The sequence below is a fragment of the Hyperolius riggenbachi genome, chromosome 3 (genome assembly GCF_040937935.1).
Source record: "Hyperolius riggenbachi isolate aHypRig1 chromosome 3, aHypRig1.pri, whole genome shotgun sequence".
Taxonomy (NCBI): Eukaryota; Metazoa; Chordata; class Amphibia; order Anura; family Hyperoliidae; genus Hyperolius; species Hyperolius riggenbachi.
This window is the reverse complement of record NC_090648.1, coordinates 211,776,109-211,800,009: the sequence shown is the minus strand read 5'-3', so window position 1 is coordinate 211,800,009 and position 23,901 is coordinate 211,776,109. Positions and strand designations below refer to the sequence as shown.

The 23,901-nt window shown below is 46.2% G+C and overlaps 1 protein-coding gene and 3 non-coding genes across 4 annotated transcripts; all 4 read right to left on the bottom strand.

Annotated features, from left to right (window-relative positions):
- RPS17 (ribosomal protein S17) lies at positions 1-19,224 on the bottom strand. Its single transcript, XM_068275641.1, has 5 exons — positions 19,153-19,224; positions 17,051-17,202; positions 13,710-13,815; positions 6,107-6,172; positions 1-120 (listed from the first exon to the last, which is right to left on the bottom strand). Exons 1-5 carry the CDS (start codon positions 19,153-19,155, stop codon positions 40-42), a joined length of 408 nt encoding a protein of 135 aa, XP_068131742.1. The 5' UTR covers positions 19,156-19,224; the 3' UTR covers positions 1-39.
- On the bottom strand, positions 2,888-3,017 carry LOC137564852 (small nucleolar RNA SNORA71). The gene has a single exon (XR_011030916.1). It is a non-coding gene; the product is annotated as a small nucleolar RNA SNORA71 (small nucleolar RNA).
- LOC137564855 (small nucleolar RNA SNORA71) lies at positions 15,278-15,409 on the bottom strand. The gene has a single exon (XR_011030919.1). It is a non-coding gene; the product is annotated as a small nucleolar RNA SNORA71 (small nucleolar RNA).
- Positions 17,385-17,516, bottom strand: LOC137564853 (small nucleolar RNA SNORA71). Its single transcript, XR_011030917.1, has one exon. It is a non-coding gene; the product is annotated as a small nucleolar RNA SNORA71 (small nucleolar RNA).
- Positions 19,225-23,901: the final 4,677 nt, after the last annotated feature.

The following is a 23,901-nucleotide window of genomic DNA, read 5'->3' as shown; positions in this document are numbered from 1 at the left end:
TGGTTTTCCCAAGTTTATTGGAAAGTATGATACAAACATTTAAACAGCGCCTCGAGGTGTTTTAAAGTTCATTCCCACTGTTGGCTGGGTCACCTGCAAGTTGGACAAGCCGCCAAAGTCCTGAAAATAGAAAGAATCATGGTTTAAGCATAGATAAAAATTGCCTCGCTTATCGTAATATATACATAAACAGATTATCACAACACACAAAACAGATTAGCATGGATATATATTCAAAACTGGCAACTATTAATGTATCTTGCAGCTTTGTTTCTTTTTGTTTTTATCACTAGTTCAGTTTTAAGATTAAGGGCCCATTCACACTTGAGCGTTTTGCAAAGCGCTAGTGTAATAAAAGTTTATGGGCCCGTTCTTACTTGGGCGATTTGCGCTAATCGCCCAAAAACACAAAAGAAGCGCGTTGCCTGCACCATTTTCAGGCGATTTCCTGGCGATCGCGTTTCAGTGCTATAGAAGCGCTAAACGTGATCGCAGAAAAATCGCCGCAGTGTTCAGTGATTTTTCCGCTGAAAAATCACTTTCCGCTTTCAAGTGTGAATGTGCCCTAATAAAGATTTTAAGAAGAGGTCCATGTCAGATATAAGTTGTGTACCGTGCAAAATAGAAACTATTGAGGTGGTAAAAAATGGCTGCCTCAGCTAAGTTTTGCCTAGCATTTGTACAAGTATTCCCTAAACTCCTTTATGCTGGGAATACACAACAAGTTTTTTGGCAAATTTACTGGCCGATCATTCTTCCCATCGATTTCCATTCCCTTCAATATCGAACAGAAAACAACTATTGAAATCAGATCAAACAATTTGCCAACCCCCCCCCCCCCCCCCCCCAAAAAAAAATACATGGCGTATTCTCAGCATTAGGTTGGTTTTACATCCAAAGAAAGCTTTGCAATGCGCTGTCCCCACTGCAAAGCCAAACACTAGATTCATATCTTCACTGCCTAGTGACATACTCCCTGCTGGACAGGAACTATGTCATGTCACTTGGATTCCCAGCTTCCCCATCGTATTTGCATCATCCTGCGCATGCGCATCGCCAAATTTAAAGTTTCAGCGTCAGCCGCTGACTTCCAAGCATTCCGTTGCCCAGAAAGTGGCATGATAATGCGCTGTTGACTTTGCAGTGGGTCAGCGGTGTAACAACACAAAGAAAGTGGCCCAGTGTAACAGGGGCATTAAATAAAAAAAAAAAAAAAAAAAACAGAATGCCTGATCTTTAACCACTTCAGAACAAGCACCCTCTGCCCCCTTAAGGACCAGAGGGTGCTGGTACAGTAAACCGCCACTTCCCAACGAATCACCGCTAAAACCTGCCGCTCCGTCCCCACTGCAGGCTGCTCTCTTTGCAGTCTCTATGACGGCAGAGCGCTGTGCGCCGGTCAGGAGCTGCTTTCATTGGCTCCTGACCCTGTCACTCAATGTAAGCCAATGGGAACAGCTTACAGGAATGACAGGGCCAGGAGCCAATGAAAACGGCTCCTGCCCGGCTCACAGTGCTCTGCCGTCATAGAGGCAGCAGGGCGGCACATTGCGGCGGAGACAGAGCGACGACAGCGACGGGTGGTGAATGGGACGTAGAGTTTACGTCCGGTTAGAACCGCAGCGCCACCCGCCGTAGACTTAAACTGCGTCTGTCCGCAGGTAGTTCACTTACCAGCCGCATGCAGCCATCCTGTGCCCTCGTAGTCACTCACTGCTGCTCTGGTCCCTGTCAGCTAGTTTAGTTTTTGCCGACCTCTGGGTTGGCGGGCTGCATTGCGTACATTTTTACGCATTCCCGCTGGTGCAGAAACATTAACACATACATTTTTACGCGTTAGTGGTTCAACGAGTAAAAATTTACGTGTTGAACCACTAACGCGTAAAATGTATGTGTTAATGTTCCTGCACTAGCGGGAATGCGTAAAAATGTACGCAATGCGGTCCACCGACCCCAAGGTCGGCAAAAACTAAACTAGCTGACAGAGTGGGACCAGAGCAGCAGTGAGTGACTACGAGGGCACAGGATGGCTGCATGGGGCCGGTATTTTTGCCAGATAACTCCTTTAAGGCCGGATCCACACTATAAGCGCTATTGTTAGCGCTTACGTTTGATTAGCGCTTGCTGAGCTCTTGTTTAAAAAAACAAAACAAAAAAAAAATACACACACCCACCCCGTTCCTTCATTAAAATCGTGGTAAAAATCACCACGAGCGCGCATGCAATCGCAGCAATTTTTAATGAAAGCGAATGGAAGCAATTTTTATAGTGTGGTTCTGGCTTAAATGTCAGTAACCTCCAAGCACATGGTTCTGCTCTTTAAAAAGGAGTCATCAGGGAAAAACAAACAACAAATGAGCTTTACTCACCTGGGGCTTTCGCCAGCCCCTTGCAGCCGACTGTCCCACGCAGTCACCTCCTCTCTGCGCACGGTATTCAGGCCAACCCAGAGGTGGTTGTTACTGCGGCTGCGCGAAGTGCAATCATGGTCACGTTGCCCGCGGCGTGCTGCGCAGGCGCAGAACTACTGCACAGTACGACACGGGCAAGGTGGCCACGATTGACAGCAGCGCAGCCGCAGTAAGGTCGGCCTGAATACCGTGCGCGGAGACCGGGACAGCGGCGGGGAGCGGAGGTGACAGCGTGGGACAGTTGGCTGCAAGGGGCTGGAGAAAGCCCCAAGTAAAGCTCATTTGTTATTTTTTTCCCCTAAGGACTCCTTTAACTATTTTGTCAGGACTGTGTTGACTCACTATAGTATCTGTAAATATAAGTATCTCACTTCATGCAGTATACGTAAAGCATTATCTTCATGTAAATACACAAACCATGGCTCAGCAACTTAATAGAAAGCAACATAATAAACAAATGCCTAAGAATAAATAAGTGTTTGAAAGGAACAGGGTTTGAGAAGTATGTGCAACAACCAAACACGGGAAAGTCTTTCAAAATGATGCTTTACCTGCAGTATCAATGACTGGGCCACTAATCAAACCACAATCACTTTCGATGCAGGGTGCCAGAACAATCAGGAATCCATACTGGCTAAAGATTTGAGAATTGTCCCTTTAGGCCATACACACGTGAGGCAAAAGTCGGAAATCAACCAACGCTGCAGAAACTACTTTACTGGCAACTTAGTTGAAACAACAAGTTCTTGCCACACACACACCAATATTACAAACAACCTACTCATTTAAATACTGAGAACAATGTTTAAATGACATTGTGCACACGTGGCCAACTGCACAATATCTCCCCAACAATTGTATGAGTTGATCCACTGGATACGTTTTTGCACAAGATGGTTGTCCAACACGGCAAAGTCTGTTTGTCGGATGTGTAAAAAGACTTTAGCTGAGCGTGTGTACGGGCCTTTAAAGCGGTATTGTCACTATAAAAATCAAATTTCAACAGCAACTGGTCTGAGTGCATTAAGTGATAAAGATGCTAATCCTGCATTCAAAACTTTTTTTCTGCTGTTATGGTTTGGAGTTCAGTGTTCTCCCCAGGCCTAATTAAGTGGGCGGGCCGCCCGGCTGATTTGAATGCCCGCCCACCTGCTTTCCTGCCCGTTTAACTAGAAAAAAGTGGTGCTGTAAAACTGCAGCCATGAGCACTTCATTGCCTGCTATCAGTGGCCGTCTCAGACAACAGCGAAAGTCTCCGCTATACACTGCAGGAGACTTCTCTGCCTGTGTGACCTCCTCCTGGTACAGCGATTGGCTGGGTAGGTTGTAAGGGGCGGGACCATGCTCTGCATACTACGGGTCGGGAGTGAGCTGAGTTTTAAGCCTTGTGGAGTGTGTCAGCATCGGCTTCTCCCTAGTGCTGTGTTTCTACAGTATTTACTCTGCTAGTCCGCCCCACTTTGCTGGCTGCCTGTGTCTGCATTGCATTCACATGTGTTAACGTGCAGGCAGCTCAGCTAGTGGAGAGGCGGCTGTCCGATACACATCTAGTGTGATAGCGTAGTGCAGGCAGGCTACTGCTGTGTGGGGGGAGGGAGGCTCTCTGTGGAGAAAGCCTGAAGCTGCGGGCAGATTCTCTCTCACACCCAGCGAAACTAATGTGTTCCCTCTGTCCTGGGCTGGCTGCATGAATGTCAGCAGCCTGTCCCATCCCTTCCGAATCCACACAGCTCCGAGGCCGACTCAGAGCACAGATAACATCAGGCAGTACATGGCATTGAGCTCTGCCGCCCCGCCCCCCTCTCCAGCTTCTCTTCAACACAAGCTGCTCTGATTTATGCCGCTCTGATGCTCACAGGAACTGGTATGACTGAGATCTATGTGTCCACTAATGAGCAGGAGCACTTTTTATCTGCTATATTTCAGTCTGCAGAGCTTTCAAGCTAGGGGACCTGGGAAAACAAACAAACAATTTAGATAAGCTGACTTGCTGGAGATGGAGGATGGTGCTGAATGCTGTCCGTGTCAGCCTGTTTCATTGCCCATAAGTGCTTATACCTTACTTGATTTACAATTGTAAAAAGTTGGCCTAGAGCAGTAAAACACAAATCTGGCTCTGGTAGTTGGGCAAAGTCTGTTAAAAGTTGCCCACTGATGCAAAAAAGTAAATATGGAACACAGATCCTGTGTTGAAGGTGTATGCAGGCGGCTTGAAAGGGCAGTGTGTGGGTGGGGAGTGATTCTTGCAGAGTTCACATGCATGTAATTTCATATGGATGTTATTTACTGCTGTGGTCCAGCAGTATTGCAGATAATTTAGTATAATACTGACCCCTGTGCACTATCTGCAATACCCCTCGACACCAGCAGCAAATAACATCCATATAAAAAGCAAAAATTCCCCCCCCCTCCTTTTGAAATGCAACAAACACCCTTGTATGATTTGTGACTTATTAAATGCAATGATCACCCCTAATATGAAATGCAACTATAACAGTGACCAATATTCAGTGTTCTCATCAGGCACTTTTACAGGGGTGCTTCACCCAGCTAATTTTGGTAAGCACCGGCTGTCATCGTTTTTCCTTCTCATCCTTTGCGGTAAGCAGAGTTGCATCGGCCCTGAATTCCCCTGTCACACCCCACCCGGCTACTTTTTAATGCCACCCGGCTGGAAAAAATTTCTGGGGAGAACACTGGAGTTATTACATACTTTAGGAGCACTGGCCCTAGCGCCAAACAGTGCCAAAGAGTTAAATGCTGGGAGTTCTTTTGAATGCTGGGAGTTCTTTTTATCTATAATATATTCCTCCTCTTCCATTTATTTCCCTGCCTAGCTGATCACTTGTGTTTACAAGCAAGGCTGAGGTGACTCAGTGATTGGATGTGTAAAAAAAAACAAAAAAAAAAAACAAGACTCTGGGAGGAGGGCAGCTAATGAATACACAATGAGCAAGAGAAGGGAGGGGGGAAAACAAGAGTCAGGGTGGATATGTAAGCATTAGCTTGGCAAGATGGACACTGCCTAGAAAAGGATTTTCTGCTTTTCCTTTGACAAATTTACAGGAAACATTACGTGGATAGCACAATACATCTGTTATGCAAGTAGAGGTAGTATTTATCTACTTATATATGTGTTTTTTATTTCTAGGTTAGCATGGGTGTCGCTTGTTCTTTAAAGTGAATGGGAACCAGATTTAAAAAAAATGAGATAGATACTTACCCAAGGAGAGTGAAGGCTCTGGGTCCTATAGAGCCTTCCGGCTCCTCTCCTGGTCCCCTCGTTCCAGTGCTGGCTCGCCCGGTAGCAGTATTTGACTAAATTAGACAAATACTGCTTTACCCGGCCGAAGGAGGCTTCAGAAGTCTTCAGGGAGCCCGAGTGCTCCTGAAGAAGGGCCGCCCTGTACTGCGTCTGCACAAGCACGCTCACGTGTGTGCAGTATGGAGCCGCACGTCTTCAGGAAGACTTCCAAATACCCTTTTGACGGGGGAATGAAACGGGTGGGTGTGGGGGGGATGCCAGTACAGGATAGAGAGCACAGAGAGGAGAGTGAAGGCTCTATATGACCCAGAGCCTTCCCTCTCCTTAGGTAAGTATTTGCTTCATTTTTTTTTAAAATGCGGTTCCCATTCGCTTTAAGATCACTCAAACCACTATTGAGCATAATTTTACCAAAAGTAATTACACTTACCAGCAACTTCAGCATTTCCTTGGTGTCAGGATCAACCTCAATAATCTCTTGATCCAAGGCCGATACCTAAAAGAAGAAAATATAGCCCAAATAAAAACAATGCATATTACACACCATTAGACTAGAGCAAAGGTTAGCACTAAAAGCAATTGGGACCCATCAAAATATTTAATCTTCAGCATCCACCAGGGAAGGCAGGATAGGACAAAAAACAGAACTAGACATTGACGGCTGCACATTTGGCTTATTCATTCCCATCATCTGACAACTAACTAGGCAGTCTAAATAAAAATCTCAAACAACTGAATTTAGTGAACCTTGCTTTGACACCTGGCAGCAGCCATGGGGGAGATTGTGAGAATTGGATTGTCAGCAGGCTACGCTAAACAAAAATGACTTTCTAATTGGTTTTCAGAATGGGGTATTATGCAACAGTCAATCTGCATAAAAGTTGCCAATTTCAGTGTCTAATAACTGGTACACACAAGGAGATTTTCTGGCAGATAATTTCCAACAGGTTCGATATGATTTTTAAACGATTTTCCGTTTTTTTCCTATGAAAATCAGATCATACCTGTTGGAAATAATCTAGAAGTAAATCTCATTTTGTGTACCAGGGGAAAAAAAATAAAATAAAAAAAAAAGACACTTGCATCCTAGAGCCATTTGGCTGTGCAGTTCTTCTTTATAAACATAGGACAAGGTACATATGGCTGCAGTGTACCCATATGATGGTTCTGAATTGCTGGCAGAGCAATTTGCAGGAGTGTATGGGAGTAAAACAATCTGCACCCAAAACATAGTAAAAATCAATGTAAGCATGCAAACTGCATTGCTAAAGTGATGGATAGATGTTAAGTGCTAAAATGATTGCCATATTTATATAGTACTGACATCTACAACGCTTTATAGTGCATCTATGGAATAGCCTTTCAGATCTTCACACCCACCCTTACTGCCCAATTAGATGCAGCAAAAGTGGAATATTCTTACAACCCAATTAGCAGGTGAGAAATCACTAAAATGTTCGAAAAACTGCACAGAGGGATTCCTAGTTTGCCTTCTACATTTGTACTCTCACTATAAGTTAAATAAAAACAAAACTGGATACATCAGTATTCTCTCCAGGCTTTTAGCCGGGTGCTCCACCCGGCTAGTTTTGGTGAGCACCCGGCTGTCATCGGCTGACCACCTCCTCTGCTGTAAGTAGAGAAGCAGCGGCCCTGCATTCTCATCTCGCCCCACCCAGCTACTTTTTCATGCCACCCAGCTGGAAAAAAAATTCTGGGGCGAACACTGAACATATTTCCTGTTAACAATCACAGCTCTATACACTGACTACATCAACCAATTTATCAGAATCATTATTACAAAAAAGCTAGAAGTAGAAGAATGCAGGCTAAGTGAGCTAGATTTTCGTTGTCCACAACAATCTAGTATGTACAGGTGCCCGTAACAGCAGCTCTCCTCCAATGTTCACTTGGCTCTGCTCACTGCTACTGCAATTCCAGCTGTGAGCTGCAGTGGGACACCTTACTCCCCTCTGGACAGAATGTACTGCTCAGCTGTACATTATTCATAAGTAAATATTGTGCATCCAATGGACACAATGGTCGGAATCCAGATTACCATGATGATGCGGTGCTCAGCATTCAGAAATCGCTTAAAGGACTTAACCTCTTGACGACCAGCTAACGACGAATGGCGTTTACTGGTTGAGGGTTTTTCCATGTCAGTTCACGGAGGGTGTCTCCGTGAACAGCCGGAGAGCCGCCGATCGCGGCTCGCCGGCAAAATGTAAACAGGCGGGGAAGAAATCCCCGCTGTTTACATCATACGGCGCTGCTGCACAGCAGCGCCATAAGGCAGATCGGCGATCCCCGGCCTCTGATTGGCCGGGGATCGCCGGCATATGATAGGCTGAAGCCTATCCTTCAATGCGCAGGACGGAAATCCGTCCTGCGCAGCTCACAGGGGGAGGGATAGGAAGGGAGCGGACAAGACGATGGAGAACGCTGCGGAGGGGGGGCTTTGAAGAGCCCCCCCCCGCTAAGCAAATGCAGCCGGCGGTGATCAGACCCCACCAGCAGGACATCCCCCTAGTGGGGAAAAAAGGGGGGTAGTCTGATCGCCCTGCTGCACTCCTGATCGGTGCTGCGGGCTGTAGAGCCCACGTAGCACCGATCACTGAAAAATCCCCTGGTCGGCAAGTGGTTAAAGGCCAAATCAAAAAAAAAAAAAAGTTAAATACCTGCATCATATTTGAAGGCACGGAGGACACCGGCTGCGCCCTCCGTGCTGTTCTGCCGGGTCCCCGCTGCTCAATAGCCCCCTGGGTCGGCTCCCGACCTCAAGGCCCGGGTCGGGCTCTCCTGACTCTACAAACATGGCCGCATGAGCTGGCTGCGGCTGCGCAGTCCGCATAGCCGCGAGTGTGGCTGCGCAGCTCTAGGGCCAACCCCCCGATCCACGCTACAGGCTGTTTTGTGAGGTCGGGAGCTGGCCCGGGTGGCTATTGAGCGGCGGGGACCCAGCGGAACAGCACAGAGGGCGTCCTCCGTGCCTTCGAAAATAATGCAGGTATTTAACTTTTTTTTTTAATTTGGCCTCGGAAGTCCTTTAAAGCAGGGGCCCCCAACCTTTTTCGGCGCAGGGACCGGTAACCGTCCAAAATGTTCTCTGGGGCCCGGGAAGGGGGGGGGGGGTGCAGCTAGTATAGTGCCCCAGGATAGCTAGTATAGTGCCCAGTGTGCCCCAGGATAGCTAGTATAGTGCCCCAGGATAGCTAGTATAGTGCCCCACGTGCACCAGTTGCCTGGCTATCCTGCTGATCATCTGCCTCTAATACTTTTAGCCATAGACCCTGAACAAGCATGCAGCAGATCAGGTGTTCCTGATATAGTCAGATCTGAAATACATATGGCAGCCTCCATATCCCTCTCGTTATAGTTGTCCTTAACCTCCTTGGCGGTATGAAAAATACCGCCAGGAGGGAGCGCAGCAGGTTTTTTTTTAAAAAAATTTTTTAATCATGTAGCGAGCCGAGGGCTCGCTACATGATAGCCGCTGCTGAGCGGCACCCCCCCGCCCGCTTCGATCGCCTTCGGCGATCTCCGATCAGGAAATCCCGTTCATAGAACGGGATTTCCTGGAGGGCTTCCCCCGTCGCCATGGCGACGGGGCGGGATGACGTCACTGACGTCGGGACGTCATTGGGAGTCCCGGGCCACCCCTCGGCGCTGCCTGGCACTGATTGGCCAGGCAGCGCTGGGGTCTGGAGGGGGGGGGGGGGCCCCGCGCCGCAGCAGATAGCGGCGATCGCAAAGGGGCCGGCGGCGATCAGAGTGCTGGCGCAGCTAGCAAAGTGCTAGCTGCGTCCAGCAAAAAAAAAAATTATTAAAATCGGCCCAGCAGGGCCTGAGCGGCACCCTCCGGCGGCTTACCCCGTGTCACACACGGGGTTACCGCCAAGGAGGTTAATAATCTGGCATGCTGGATAGTAAATCACATTGTTCCCACCTTCACTTACCCATTTGGGCCACTCCATATTACAGCCTGTCACCCCATTGAATACATTGTTCAACTGTTGCTTAGCAACACTGTATAGCATTGGGGCCCATGCATTGTCACCTGAAAGAAGGGCTGTGGAGTCTAAGTTGAGAAGAGCAATTTTTGCATACCTGGAATTGGAGGTTTCATAAACTGAGGAATCTGAGTAGGATGATTTATGTACTGGCACTGCCAGGGCTGCGGAGTGGGAGCAATTTTTGGGCACCTGGAGTCAATGGTTTCATAAACAAAGGAGTTGAATGATTTTTGTACCTACTCCACAGCCCTGTCTGCAGGATCATGTTCAATCCTGGCGAGCAACACAGATTGAGGAAAAATTGTTCCTGGGCAGACACCTTTATGGACACTGAACAAGTGTGACCTGATGAAGGTGGAAGCCCCTAAAACGCTGCAAAGAGTATACTCCCGTGGGATGTTGTGTAGAAGCTTTCAGCAGCAGTTGCTGCTGGTCTGACTTCACATCTTGCGGCTCTACTGGCCGCTGTACTTCTGCTCAGGTCTTCTATCCTAGCCAAGTACGCTGTGCTACACTTTTCATAAGAGTGCAATAATCTGTATTTGCCCGTCAGACCTATTTTGCAGAAAATCTAGCGTGTACAGCCACCCCGATAAGTCACTTATCGCAAATCATACATTTTTCCTTAACCTGCCTGCCAAAAGCCATGCCGGTGTCCATGCTACCACTTCACAATAACAAAATGCATCTTCAGGCATATGGCACTATGCTGTGGCTGGTTAAGGGCTCTGCCCCTGAGAGTTCAAATCCTGGCTCTTCCTGTTCTTCTATAAGCCAGCACCTATTCAATAAGGAGTCCTTCAGCAAGACTCTCTAACACTAATGCTTTGAGTCTGCAGAGAAGAGCAAGAAATAAATGTCTTGTCTTGCTGTGAACGGTCTCCCGAGGTATTACATCCTGACCCTGCAGTTGACAATCACTGTGCATGTGTGTGTACCAGTAGTGTCAGGCAGAGGACACCAGTCTCCGTTTTCCGCGCAAGTTTTCCTGCACACCAAGTAGGTTTCTATGCAGGAAAAGCGAGTTTTTTCCCCTCAGTTTTTCTGTGCAGAAAACGCGTACGAAAACAGTCAAGCGTGTTCCCTGCCTCAGCAATCCTGTCTGTTCAGTTACAGTCTGATAGGCGTACACATGCTATACTAAACTCAGTCAAGACTCCAGAGTGTACAGATGTCTTGCAAGCTAATGTCAAGATCCAGAAGACCAAATCTTTAAAGAGACTGAAGCGAGAATAAATCTCGCTTCAGACCTCAGTTTGCAGGGCGCCGTTATCCCGCGGCTTAACGGGGGGTCCCTTACCCCCCGAAATACCCTCCGTCCAGCCAGGGATCTCTTCCTGGTTGAGGCAGGGCTAACAGCCGCAGCCCTGCCCCACGCGCGTCTGTCAGCGCGTATCTCCGCCTCTCCTCAGTCTTCCTTCACTGAGAGGGGCGGGGGAGAGGCGGCGATGCGCCGCTTAGACGGCGCTGAGAGGCAGGGCTGCAGCCGTTAGCCCTGCCTGAAGAGCAGCAAAATCTACGACCAGTTTGGTCGTTGATTTTGCGGGGAGGGGGGGGGGGGGGCGCGGGATGAAGGGACCCCCGTTTAGCCGCGGGATAGCGGCGTTTTAGCAGGGGCACACCCCTGCTAACTATGAGCTCTGAAGCGAGAATTATTCTCGCTTCAGTGTCTCTTTAAAAAGAGTGACCCCTTCACTCATCTTCACCCCTCTTATACCGCCTGCCAGAAGTTGCTCCGTTGCCCCATCTCCCCTTCCCCATAGAAACAGTACACATCACGTTTGACCAAACTATTTTGACCAATTCTGTCTATGTTCATTCAGGAAGCCTCACTCTCCCCTCCCCATTGATAAGCGAAAAGACAGTAGTAGGCAGCACCCAACCATCCAAATGCAACATGCTCTGGTCGTTGTCCCTCTTGTCTCCAGGAACAGCAAATTGCAAAGAGAAAGGACCAAGCACCGTCCTCAAATGCATTCAAGCTCTTTTCATTAACTAAAGGCCTACTTAATGAAAAATAGCTTGAATGTATTTGAGGACGGTGCTGGGTCCCTTCTTCGCACTCCCAATAGATACATGCTGCTAGGCCGAGTCAATATAAGTGCGTATACTTTTATTGCCTGGCAGCACACTACGCAAATGATCATTCTGTCCAGCACATGACCTGCACTTGTTAAATGTAAGGAATGTTTCTAATTTCTACAACAGCATAAACAATGAGGACTAACCAAGACTGAACTCCCTACCAGCACATCTAATGATTCTCACATATACACAGCTAATATGTTATTCAAATGCAAGGCAAATGTATGTTGCAAATATTCCAAAAGAGTAAACGGTACATATTCCAAAAGAGTAAACGGTACTAGGAAAAGAAACAGACAACGGGTGCCCAAATTGTGCAGTATGTCACAGATGAATGGGTAGGTATAGGTGTTCAAAAAAGGGAATACTCACAAAGGTGGGTTGCACACGGGGCAACCGACCACTTAAAGCAGGTGGAGTGTCTTATACCTGACTCCACTCAGGTAAGCCAGCAATCCTGGAGACGGTCGCTCTCTTGTTGAAAAACCTCAGAGAGAGGCGCCCCGAACACGGCTGTTAGATTGCATTAGCACTTTATTTGGCCTGAGGAAGTGGGTGAGATTCCACGAAACGCGTTGCCTGTGCTTGTTAATTAATATTTTCTACTCTAAGTGAGTTGTCTTCTATGAGGTACGCCACCTCAAGCTTTAGTTTTTAGTGTGTTTTTAAACACTTTTACACTTCATTGGGCGCCTCTTTCCCCCCCTTCTATATTCCAAAAGAAATCAGTGGGCCTTCTTACCACAGCTATTTCTTAGGCCTTCTTACCACACAGAATTTTATAAACGGGAGAGGAATTATAACCCTTGGGAATTTTTCCAATTGTCTGCTGTGTGCTCATTGGAAAGACTGTCCAAACAATTTTGATTGGCCAATCACGGGCTGATTTTACCTCCTCCATGTAGTATGAGGGCCAACAAAGTTTGAATACTATGAACATTGTGTAGATAAGCTCCCATACAACATGGAAACTCTAAATTTTGCCAATCAAAATTGGACGTGTGTGCCAGACTAAAGCCTGGTACACAATTATGATTGGCCAAATCACAGATCAATGTTACTACCTCCATACAGTATAATAAAAAATTATAGTTTTGGCGGAAATGTGGTAATGGTTAAATCTCTGCTCGATTGTTACTGCTGTCTGGGATCCTGAATGGAAAAATTCTCACTTCTGACCTCAATAAGAGAAGCACACAACAGGAAGTGAAATGTCTCCCTGTAGGCTACGGACAGCAATAAACACTTTAGCAGTATAAGAGGTTTATCGCATATCAGGATTTATACCAATCTGCCCTATGTGAGAATATGCCAATCACTTTCTATCCCAAGGATGCTCAGGAGTAGACACAAGGGAATATTTCAAAAATGGATACACAGGCAGCAAACAAACAAAATTACATTATAGAATAGTTCCTAGTGTTAAACATTTTGGCTGGCATTGCTCTTGTCCTTCAGCCTCCCAATTATGTAGCAGACAGTACAACAGTGTTTTGGCAAGAAGAGAATATACCCAGAGTAACAGGAGGCTGACAATGGCTGAAAAGCTATCCAAAGCAAAGCATTCAAGTGGAACGGAAACTCCATTTCACAACACCACACCATTTTGCCATAAAGATCAAGTAGGGATGAAAGGACGATCAAGTAGGGATGAAAGGACTCAAGATTGAAATAATTTGCAGAAAGCCCAACAGTAAAGAAAAACTATACCAAATACCGCATGCAACACCATGACACCTGCAATTCTCTCCAGACGTTTACGCCCATATATGCAATGATAATCTGCCTATATTCCCACCAGTGCAAACTATTTTATTTATTAGCCCAAACCTATTCATTCCTTTTACTTCAAACATAGCACCTCCTAAAAATAAATACTTAAAATTCCATTACCTATTAAAAGCCACTGCAAAGTACAATGTATATACTCACCTCAGGAACGTAGTTATCCCTCCTCTCTCTCTCCTCCTCCTGCAGTTTGATGGAGATGCCTCTAACAGGGCCTCTCTGGATGCGCTTCATAAGATGTGTAACGTAACTACAAAAATTAAACAGGCAAGTTAATATTTCACACTACAAATGGTTATGTATCATATCTGTACATTACAGGGTTTGATAAGCACCTTAAAGGGATACTGTAGGGGGGGGGGGGCGGGGGAAAATGAGCTGAACTTACCAGGGGCTTCTAATGGTCCCCCGCAGACATCCTGTGCCCGCGCAGCTGCTCACCAATGCTCCGGCCCCGCCTCCGGTTCACTTCTGGAATTTCTGACTTTAAATTCAGAAAACCACTGCACCTGCTTTGCCGTGTCCTCGATCCCGCTGATGTCATCAAGAGCGCACAGCGCAGGCCTAGTATGGGTCTGTGTCTGCGCAGTACACTCCTGGTGACATCAGCGGGAGTAAGGACACGGCAACGCAGGCGCAGTGGTTTTCTGACTTTAAAGTCAGAAATTCCAGAAGTGAACCGGAGGCGGGGCCGGAGCATTGGGGAGTGGCTGCGCCAACACAGGATGTCTGCGGGGGACAATTAGAAGCCCCGGGTAAGTTCAGCTCATTTTCCCCCGACCCCCCTACAGTATCCCTTTAAAGTGGTTGAAAGATGAACTTTTACAATTGCATAATTGTGTTCCTTTCCTATTGTTTATAGGGCATGCCTCAAGCCAAACACTTTTGTTTTAATACTCCAATTCCCTATAAATTGAACAAGCCTCACCCACAGGTTTTCAGAGAGCCTTGGCATTTTCAGACAGTAGCAAGGGCTCATTGGAGCTGAGAATGGGCCGGAGGGGGAGGTATTACTAGCCAGAGATTTCAGAGGCAGAGGGGAGGAGGGAGGATTAGGTTTTTTTTTTTCACAGGCTGAGTGCTGTGTGTAATGCTTACAAACAACATGGCTGCTGTCGTATCACAGGAAGAAATAATCATATTCTATTAAAGCTGTTTGCAGCTAGATTTGCTGTGGAAACTATCTAAACTTTAGATAAGATATATAGACAAGTTACGTTTTATAGTTAGTTTTTCATCTCTGATCCGCTTTAACATCACAGGAACAGAAAGCTGGCAGAACAATCTCCCTGCAGGGAGCAGGTCACCAGAAAATCCCTATTTTTAGGGACCGTGCACATGGTTTCTGTCTCAGGCATCTGATACACATTTTTAAAGCCAGTGAAATGTCCCTTTAGCATTCTGCCTGCACATTACAGTAAAGAAATTGGGCAGCCCTCACGCTTCAGCTTTGATTTCAACCCAACTTCTCTGTTGCTTTGTAATAAAGCAGCTAAAGTAAGAGAAATATGGAGGTTGTCATATTTAATTAATTTTATACAATGCAGATTGCCTGGCTGTCCTGCTGAACCTCTAACTATAATACTTTTAGCCAAAGTCCCTGAAGTAGCATGCTGATGAGATGTTTTTGACTGAAATCAGACTGGATTAGCTGCATGCTTTTTTCAGACCGCTTCCACTTAGCCAGTGAACACGCAGTGAAAAGAACCAAGTGTGTGAAGGCTACAGGGTTTGGTAGCTAGAATGGTCAGACTCCAAACACGGGAAAGGTCTTCACATGATACTATTCCTGCAGTATCAATGACTGGGACACAAACAGTACCACAATCACTTTCGATGCAGGGTTGTGCCACAGGCCTCACATAAGTGCCAATATATCACAAAGTGCTCAAGCTTGACATGCTTACATATGTCTTTTGTACGAACACAGAAAAAATAAAAAAATAAAAATAAAAATAGAAGAGACACTCTTAATGGACAACTGTAACAATAGGTATATGGAGGCTGCCATATTTATTTCCTTTTAAGCAATACTAGTTGCCTGGCTGCCCTGCTGATCCTCTGCCTCTAATTGTTTTAGCTATAGACCCTGAACAAGCATGCAGCAGATCAGGTGTTTGACATTATTGTCAGATCTGACAAGACTAGCTGCATGCTTGTTTCTATCGTTATTCAAACACTACTGCAGCCAAATACATCAGCAGGGCTGCTAGGCAACTGGTATTGAGTACATGGAAATATATATGACAGCCTCCATATCCTTTTCACTTCAGCTGTCTAAGATTCTGTAGTCCAAAAAATATTTAGAGAGATACATTCAGGTGACAGTTTAAAAAAAACAAAAACAAATACTTGGCTCTGTGGAGAGAAGAAAAAAAAATAAAAAAAAAAAAAAAAGTTTGAGGTCAAGGGAATGGCACCCCATGCTTGAACTTCAAAGGAAGTTCCCACAGGAACAATAGCAGTCCTGGTAGCTCACAGACATCAAGAGACTCTTGTACACAAACATCACATTTCTTGCTGAGAAAAACTAAAGTGTGTCAACATTTTACAGGGAACCTTAACTGAGGGGAGTTAAGGAATTACACTTACCTGGGGCTTCCACCGCCCCCCTGCAGACATCTTGTGCCCGCACCTGGACAAACCAATCCTCCGGTTCCCCACTGCAAACCAGTTTCGATTCAGGCGACTGGCCAGTCGGCAGGCCACTGCGTCCTTGTTTATGAGACTGGCCAGAACCACAACTAGCTTGCTGTGGGGGACCAGAGTATCATTGAGGGGCCTATTTCCACTTGTGCATTTCCGAATCATTACAAAGAGAATATGCATGCGATTCCCTCTATCCATACCATGCACAGCTACGGGGAAATCACATATGACAAGAAAAAAAAAATTCCAGCACGTCTTCTTAATTTCCCCCTACATGCAATTCGGATGGCAGTCTTGATTTCAATAGTCTGCATTTCCCCATTCGAAATGCATCCCGGGAAAATGCTGCAAATTCACAGCATTGAAAATGGGCCCTCATTCGCATGGTGCAAATTTACATAAAAGTCACTATCCTGCAATGGAACAAAAGTTGTAAGGGCAGTTTTTTTTAAAAGCTTGAGATACAACCCCATTCACCTCAATTGCACGGGACTGTCAAAGCGCTGTCACGTACTGATAAGGGATGTGGAGTCTGAGATTTCACAAACTGACAAGTCGGATGAGTTTGTACAAAATCCACAGCCCTGGTAAGTATTATACTAAGGAGTCGGAGTCATTTTGGGTACCCGGAGTTAGAGGTTTCATAAACTGAGGAGTCTGAATCGGAAGATTTGTGTACCGACTCCACAGCCCTGGTACTGATACAGGCTATCACTAAAGTTAACAACTCCAAACATCTGCTCTTATTTCATAATATTGGTACTGTACTGCATCACAAAGAAAATAGACATTACAGGTAACATGCAAACAGGTACTGGTATTTGGAACACTCTTACCCAGCAATCTTGTTGCGCAACTTTTTGCTGGGGATAATGGCGATTTCCTCGCACACGCGCTTGTTGGTGTGGAAGTCATTTCCCAGCCGGGTATAATATTTTTCAATGATGACCCGCGCAGCCTTTTTCACGGTCTTTGTCCTGACGCGTCCCTAAATTATTGACATGTAAAATAAATACAAGACACCACTGATATAACCACACATCAATTTAGAATACAAACCACAGAAAGAATATCCAATGCAACATGACTTACGCACCACAACTCAGCTTAGGCACCACAACTCAGAATACCTACCACTCAACCAATGAATATGCAGTCAAAAGAGCCAAGTGTGTGAAGGCTACAGGGTTTGGTAGCTAGAATGATCAGACTCCAAACACGGGAAAGGTCTTCACATGATGCTATCCCTGCAGTATCAATGACTGGGACACAAACAGTACCACAATCACTTTCGATGCAGGGTTGTGCCACAGACCTCATAAGTGCCAATATTTTACAAAGTGCACAAGCATGACATGCTTACATAAAAATGAACGTCCCCCACACAAAAAAACTAGACGCAAGGGGCATACATGTATGGATAGAGTTGCTATTTATCACTGACAAACATTTAGGCTAGGTCCAAACTAGACCCGGTTGCAGGACGGACACTGCAGTCCGGATCAGGGGAAGTACCCACCGTACTGCAAAATGATGAAAGTGCATCAGTTTTCGTTCAGGTTTTTCCCTGACAGAAAACATCTCCATCATTAGGAAGGAGTGGGAGGATTTTTTTGGGCCAATCATAAAGCTCAGGCTATCCGTTTTAACATCCGTTTTTTGCCTGTGGAGCTGGAGATGCGTTTTCTCATAACTTTCAAAACCCCTGCGTGTATCCGTGGTCCTGATCCGTTGCGTGAAAATGCAGCAGATCCGGACGCAGACGGATCCGTTTTTTACTTGGGTGAGGCTGGCTGCTATTTTCAACATTAGTATCCGGGACTCAGTTTTTCATCAGGTTTGAAAAACGCAGCCACGGATACGTTTCCGGACCTATACCCAATTTTCCAACCATCTCTCTTCTACTAAGCTGAAACCAGAAAGAAAACTAGCTTGCACAGATCAGGAAGAGGTATTTGATGCTACCTGAATCTATGTAGGAAAATAACCTCACTGAGGCCATTGAATCAATAGGAACAGTGGAGAAATGTCCCAATACATACTGCTTTTCTGGCTAATTTGCCTTCTTTGATCAAACTTGCAGAGAATCTAGATTCCAAAACATACAACAGATTATTTTTTTTCTAATAAGTATTGGGCATTAAAAAATAAATAAAGGGTGCATAACACGGCTATAAATCTCAATTAAGTAGGCAGGAGAAGTAGTAGTAGTTCAACAACTTCATTGGCACTGTACTGAATCAAGTGGCAGGCTTACCGATCACTCAGTGCTACCTGGTCAGGTTTCGATCAAACCTTAGTAAGGCTAGCACACAGAGTCATAGACAGCAATAGAATCCCAGAGCTGCTAACACTTTACCCATCAGCCAAAAGAAACACTTTACACTGTACTTCGAATTTGTTTCTCTACAGAAAAAAAAGTATGAATTGTACAACTCTAGTAACCCAACCCTTTTGCTTTAAAAAAAACAAACTGCCATTCACACATAGCATTTACATGCACAATATAGACATATAACGAGGATTCTCTCTTCTCAATGGCAGATCCGTACCCGACAGGAAATGAGAGCTCCGTACAGCAGCCGCCTAGACAGGGTGAGGAAAGGCCACAGCCCTCCTCTGTAATACAGAAACAGCCCGGCAAGCAGCTATGCAGCACCGACAACGCTACATGGCTCCCTAGCAACATTCCCGAACTTCGCCCAGTCACCGCGGTGCAGAGGACCGTGCAGGAAACAAGCAGCCGAGGCTCCATTACGCCGCTCTCATTCGTCGCCGGCTTATACTCATATGGGGCATAAACCGCCGGCAATATTCACGGCAACAGGACACTGAGGGAACCATAAGACCTGCACCGGAGCCTAGGAGCCACCATTGGGAGCTACGAGACAGGATGGCAAAGGATTACACTGCACACACACTCGCAAAAAAGACCCACCATGTTGGACCGAGCTGGTAGAAGAGGGCAAAGGATGCCGGGAGCGAGACTATAAACAGGCGGAAGGGATAGAAAAGAGACATCCAGCGCTAGCGGCCTCTAGTGGCGCGGAGGATAACTAACTGCTAGGGCTAGGTATTCGCGTTACACTGTGTTAGCAATCAGTATATGGAGGTTATCGTTGATTAAAATAATGCTTATTGCCTTGCTGTTTCTAGAATAGCTACTCTTTGTATTTCAGTATGTTTGTTGTTTAATAAGGCACTTGAGTGACTTGACACATCACTTTTCCACCACGACTAAAGCCTGGAACACACATCCAATTCTGATTTATTTAAGTATTTATATAGTGTCAAGAAAAACAAAAGTTTGCTTTCCTAAAACAGAAAGAATTTGCGATAATTCAGGTTGGAGTGAGCTTGAGATGTCTCCCAGAGCAACACTGCTGAATATATGCAAATTTACCATTGTACCCTTTAGAAGCTAAACCCACCTCCAGAACCGCTGGAATGCAATGATGTGTCAGTTTGTTAATTTGTACAGAGCCATAATAATCCAACATGCATACAGACTGTTTCGGATTGTTTGATCCTCATCAGTGCATGGCATGGATTAATTTGGCTCTATGGAGTAGGGCTTGTAAATCCTAGAGGTACAGACTAATCAGCAAGCTCATGGTGACCTAGAACTCACTGGAGTGTGTAAGGGACTACAATGGTCCTAAAAGCCCCCTTACTAAGATGTTAAGGAAAACAAAAGTTTGCTTTCCTAAAACAGAAAGAACTATATAGTGTCAACATATTACACAGTGCTGTACACAGTATATTGTCTTGTCACTAACCAGAGGCGGGACAAGGTCCTCCAGCACCCAAGGCTGAGACACCAAAGTGCGCCCCCCCCCCCCTCCCTCCCACCTCAGCTGCCATACACTCATTGCTATTACACTAAGAGGTGCCACAGGGTCCAGAACCTCCCCAACATCTTAATATCTAGTTATCTGGCTTGCAGTCACTGCTATGTATCCCCTTTTCTTATTTCTTTCTGCTTTAAACACAATTAGGAATGACAGCTGAATGAATTGTGCGCCCCCTCCTACACTGCGCCCTGAGGCTGGAGCCTCTCCAGCCTATGCCTCGGCCCGGCCCTGTCACTAACTATCCCTCAGAGGAGCTCACAATCCGGTCCCTACCATAGTCATATGTCTATGTATGTATGTATCGTGTAGTGCATGTATCTCCCAGGTCTTTTCCACGAAAATGTTTTATTTCTTCTCAAATAATCATAGTCTAGGGCCAATTTAGGGGCAATCCAATTAACTTATCTATATGTTTTTGTTTTTTTTATTCACATACACATCCCTTTCCTCTCCAACAACAAAGCTTTTGGCAGGGATCTGAATGCCTCTTTTTCCCTCCCAGGTCTTTTCCATGAAAATGTTTTATTTCTTCTCAAATAGATCATCAGGAGGGGGTTTGTGTGGCTGATATTGGCTATCATTCATAAAGCGGAAATGCTAAAAACAGCTTACTTTACCGAGCACATGGCAAAATGTGTATTCATAAAGGCTGTTTCCGCATGAGAAGCTGACATTTCCGAGCACAGCGATAAATTACCGCCTTGTGCGGTGATTATCTTAACAAATGTAACAAAATGTCAATTCATAAAGATTAGAGCAAGCAGTATGCGGACGGGAGATACCGCTCCCTTGGAAGTAGCGATAAGCATGCGGAATACATTAAACAGGATCTGTAACATGAAAAGATCCCCTGGGGGGTACTCACCTCGGGTGGGGGAAGCCTCCGGATTCTAATGAGGCTTCCCACGCCGTCCTCCCAGGGCCGGTCCTGGACTTTCTGCTGCCTGAGGCAAAGATCGTAAAGGCGCCCCCCCCCCAATATTTCTACATAACATGAGCGGCGGCCGGCGGCAGCCAGCCTTATCATCATCATCGACACGTCGGCGGCGCTCGCTGCTCAGTGACTGACCGTGACAATCAGCCGCAGCCAGGGCAGCAGAGCGGGCGGCAGCCGCCGCCATCAAATCAGCAGGCTTAGGCACTAGGCAGCGTCACCAGCATGCAGCCTTGGAGGAGACAGGAGAGGCCGCAGAGCTCAGAGTCATCGGACTCGGAGGCCGGCGGCAACAGTGCAGTTTCTAGGCTAAAATGCACCCAGGGCGAGGGTGTAAAAATTGCGCCCCCTCCCTGGTATAGGTAACCAGCTATAGGTCCCCCCCGAGTATAGGTGGCCAGGCATGGGTGAGCCAGTAAAGTTGCCCCCAGTATAGGTTAGCCAGGTAGTTGCCTCCAGTATAGGTAGCCAGTATAGTTGCCCCCAGTATGTTAGATAGGCAGCCCCCCCCCCCCGGTATAAGTTAGATAAGTAGGTGCCCCCAGTACAGGTTAGCTAGGTAGGTGCCTCCAATATAGGTAGCCAGTATAGTTGCCCCCAGCATAGGTTAGATAGGTAGGTACCCCCAGTATAGGTTAGTTAGGTAGGTGCCCCCAGTATAGGTAGCCAGTATAGTTGCCACCTGCATAGGCTAGCTAGGTAGGTAGGTGCCCCCAATACAGGTTAGATAAGTGCCCCCAGTATAGGTTAGATAGGTAGCTTCCCCCCAGTATAGGTTAGATTAGGTCGCTGCCCTTCAGTATAGGTTAGATTAGGTAGGTGCCCCCAGTACAGGTTAGATTAGGTAGGTGCCCCCAGTATAGATTAGATAAGTAGCTGCCCCCAGCATAGGTTAGACAGGTAGCTGCCCCCCAGCATAGGTTAGATAGGTAGCTGCCCCCCAGTATAGGTTAGATAGGTAGCTGCCCCCCAGTACAGGTTAGATTAGGTAGGTGCCCCCCAGTATAGGATAGATAGGTAGCTGCCCCCAGTACAGGTTAGATTAGGTAGGTGCCCCCCAGTATAGGATAGATAGGTAGCTGCCCCCAGTATAGGTTAGATAGGTAGCTGCCCCCCAGTATAGGTTAGATAGGTAGCTGCCCCCCAGTACAGGTTAGATTAGAAAACATATGGAGAGACAAGAAAAGATCTGGCACTATAGCTTTAATTGTGGCAAAAATAGACAAGTGCTAAAGTGCTGTAGTGCAGTAATACATTGAACAATGCAGGATCGTGATTGATCAAAAAACATTGAAAAATGGCAATAGCACAAGGTGGTTTGCTAACCTGAGTGTCAGGGAGGTAGCAGGTGTGGGTGCCAATTGGTGCACGGCCTTACGCCGTTTCGCAGGGCAAACGCCAAGCTTCTTCCGAGGAGTGCACAAAGTTACTGGGTGAAAATCGGGGATAAGAGCGCGTCTGTCGATGACGCACTTCCGGTCCGCTGTGCTCGTCCCGCCCCCACTGTCTGATTGGCTTGCAGTCTCGCTGTTGGCTAGGGGCAAGATACTATACTGCTGTGCAAATAGGTCGCGTATGCGCGTCATATGACGCCGCATTAACGCGGCCAATAGCAGGGCAGATGCGCTGTAGGTGGCGTGATTGAAATATGCTGTAAGCAGCAGCGTATACAAAGTAGCTGCTATGGCAACATGAGATGTCCCAGCCTGACTAACCAGATGCTGGGGCCACCTCAGTGCACAAAGGCAACCAATGGGAGTATTCTCCCATTTAAAAGCTTATTAGCTATTTAAATCCCATGCCTAAAGCGGAGCAAGGAAATAGCATAAAGGGGCAGGAAAAAAACGTAGGGAACCCCCAAAGGAAATGAGTGTCTTCTCTTTTGAATTTTCCCCTATGGCAAAACAGATTCAGTGGGCCTTTAGCAAGAATTGGTCTCTTTTGCTGGAAGACCCCATCCTAAAAGATAGATTACCTGCCAAACCTACAATAGCTTTCAAAAGAGCACCCACTATTGGTGACATTTTGGTGCACAGTGATTTTCGTGAAAATCCACGGCGTACTTGGCTGAGCGAATTAGCACCAAGTGGCAACTATAGATGTGGCTTTTGTAAAGCATGCCCCCTCATGAAAACTGGCACATTTTTTCAGCTCGGCCCCATACAATGCAAAGTTCAGTTTTTTTGTACTTGTAGAACCAAATTCGTGGTGTATGCACTATGGTGCCCATGCCAGCGATTCTACATTGGCAAGACCACTAGAATGGTCAAAGAACGAATTTTGGAACATGCTCGATTGTTGCCTAAGGGTAAAGGTTGCCCGAGGATAGTCGAGCATATGTCCGCAGTTCATCATAGCAACCCCAGTTCACTCTCTTTTGCGTGCATTGATGTTTGTAATACTCCACGCAGAGGTGGAGACAAAAAGAAACTTTTGCTCAGACAAGAAGCACATTGGATTTTGCGCACCCATGCTATGGGAGCCTTAGGTCTCAACGATTACATTGACCTAGCTTGCTTCTTAGATCCATAGCTATTTATAGGGATCTTTTCCTCTATCTTATGCCTATCAAACCACCGATTGTTGCCCGGTAGCTTCCATCATGGCGTTTGTCCTTAAAAATATTAAAAATTTTATCTTTTTTTCCCCTTACTTACGCCCATGTTAAAACCTACGCCTTTTTGGGGGGCCTTTTTGGGGAGGTTTTTTAATTTTAATTATAAGGACGACCTTAATCTACTAATACGTGTACAGCCCACAGATGCGCCATGATGGAACCTATTTTCAATTTTATATGTATCTCTGGGCTTTGGTTCTTAATCCACTGGCTTATTTCCTCTCCTCTCCCTTTTGTGGGAGTCCTCTACTTCTAGTGCTTTTCACTCACCTTTTTTCCATG

Coding starts and splice junctions, on each gene's coding strand:
- RPS17 (XM_068275641.1), bottom strand. Junction 13,816..17,050: donor TTGCGCAACAAGATTGCTGG/GTAAGAGTGTTC, acceptor TAATTTTTGTAG/TTACGTTACACATCTTATGA. Junction 6,173..13,709: donor GGGATAACTACGTTCCTGAG/GTGAGTATATAC, acceptor TTCTTCTTTTAG/GTATCGGCCTTGGATCAAGA.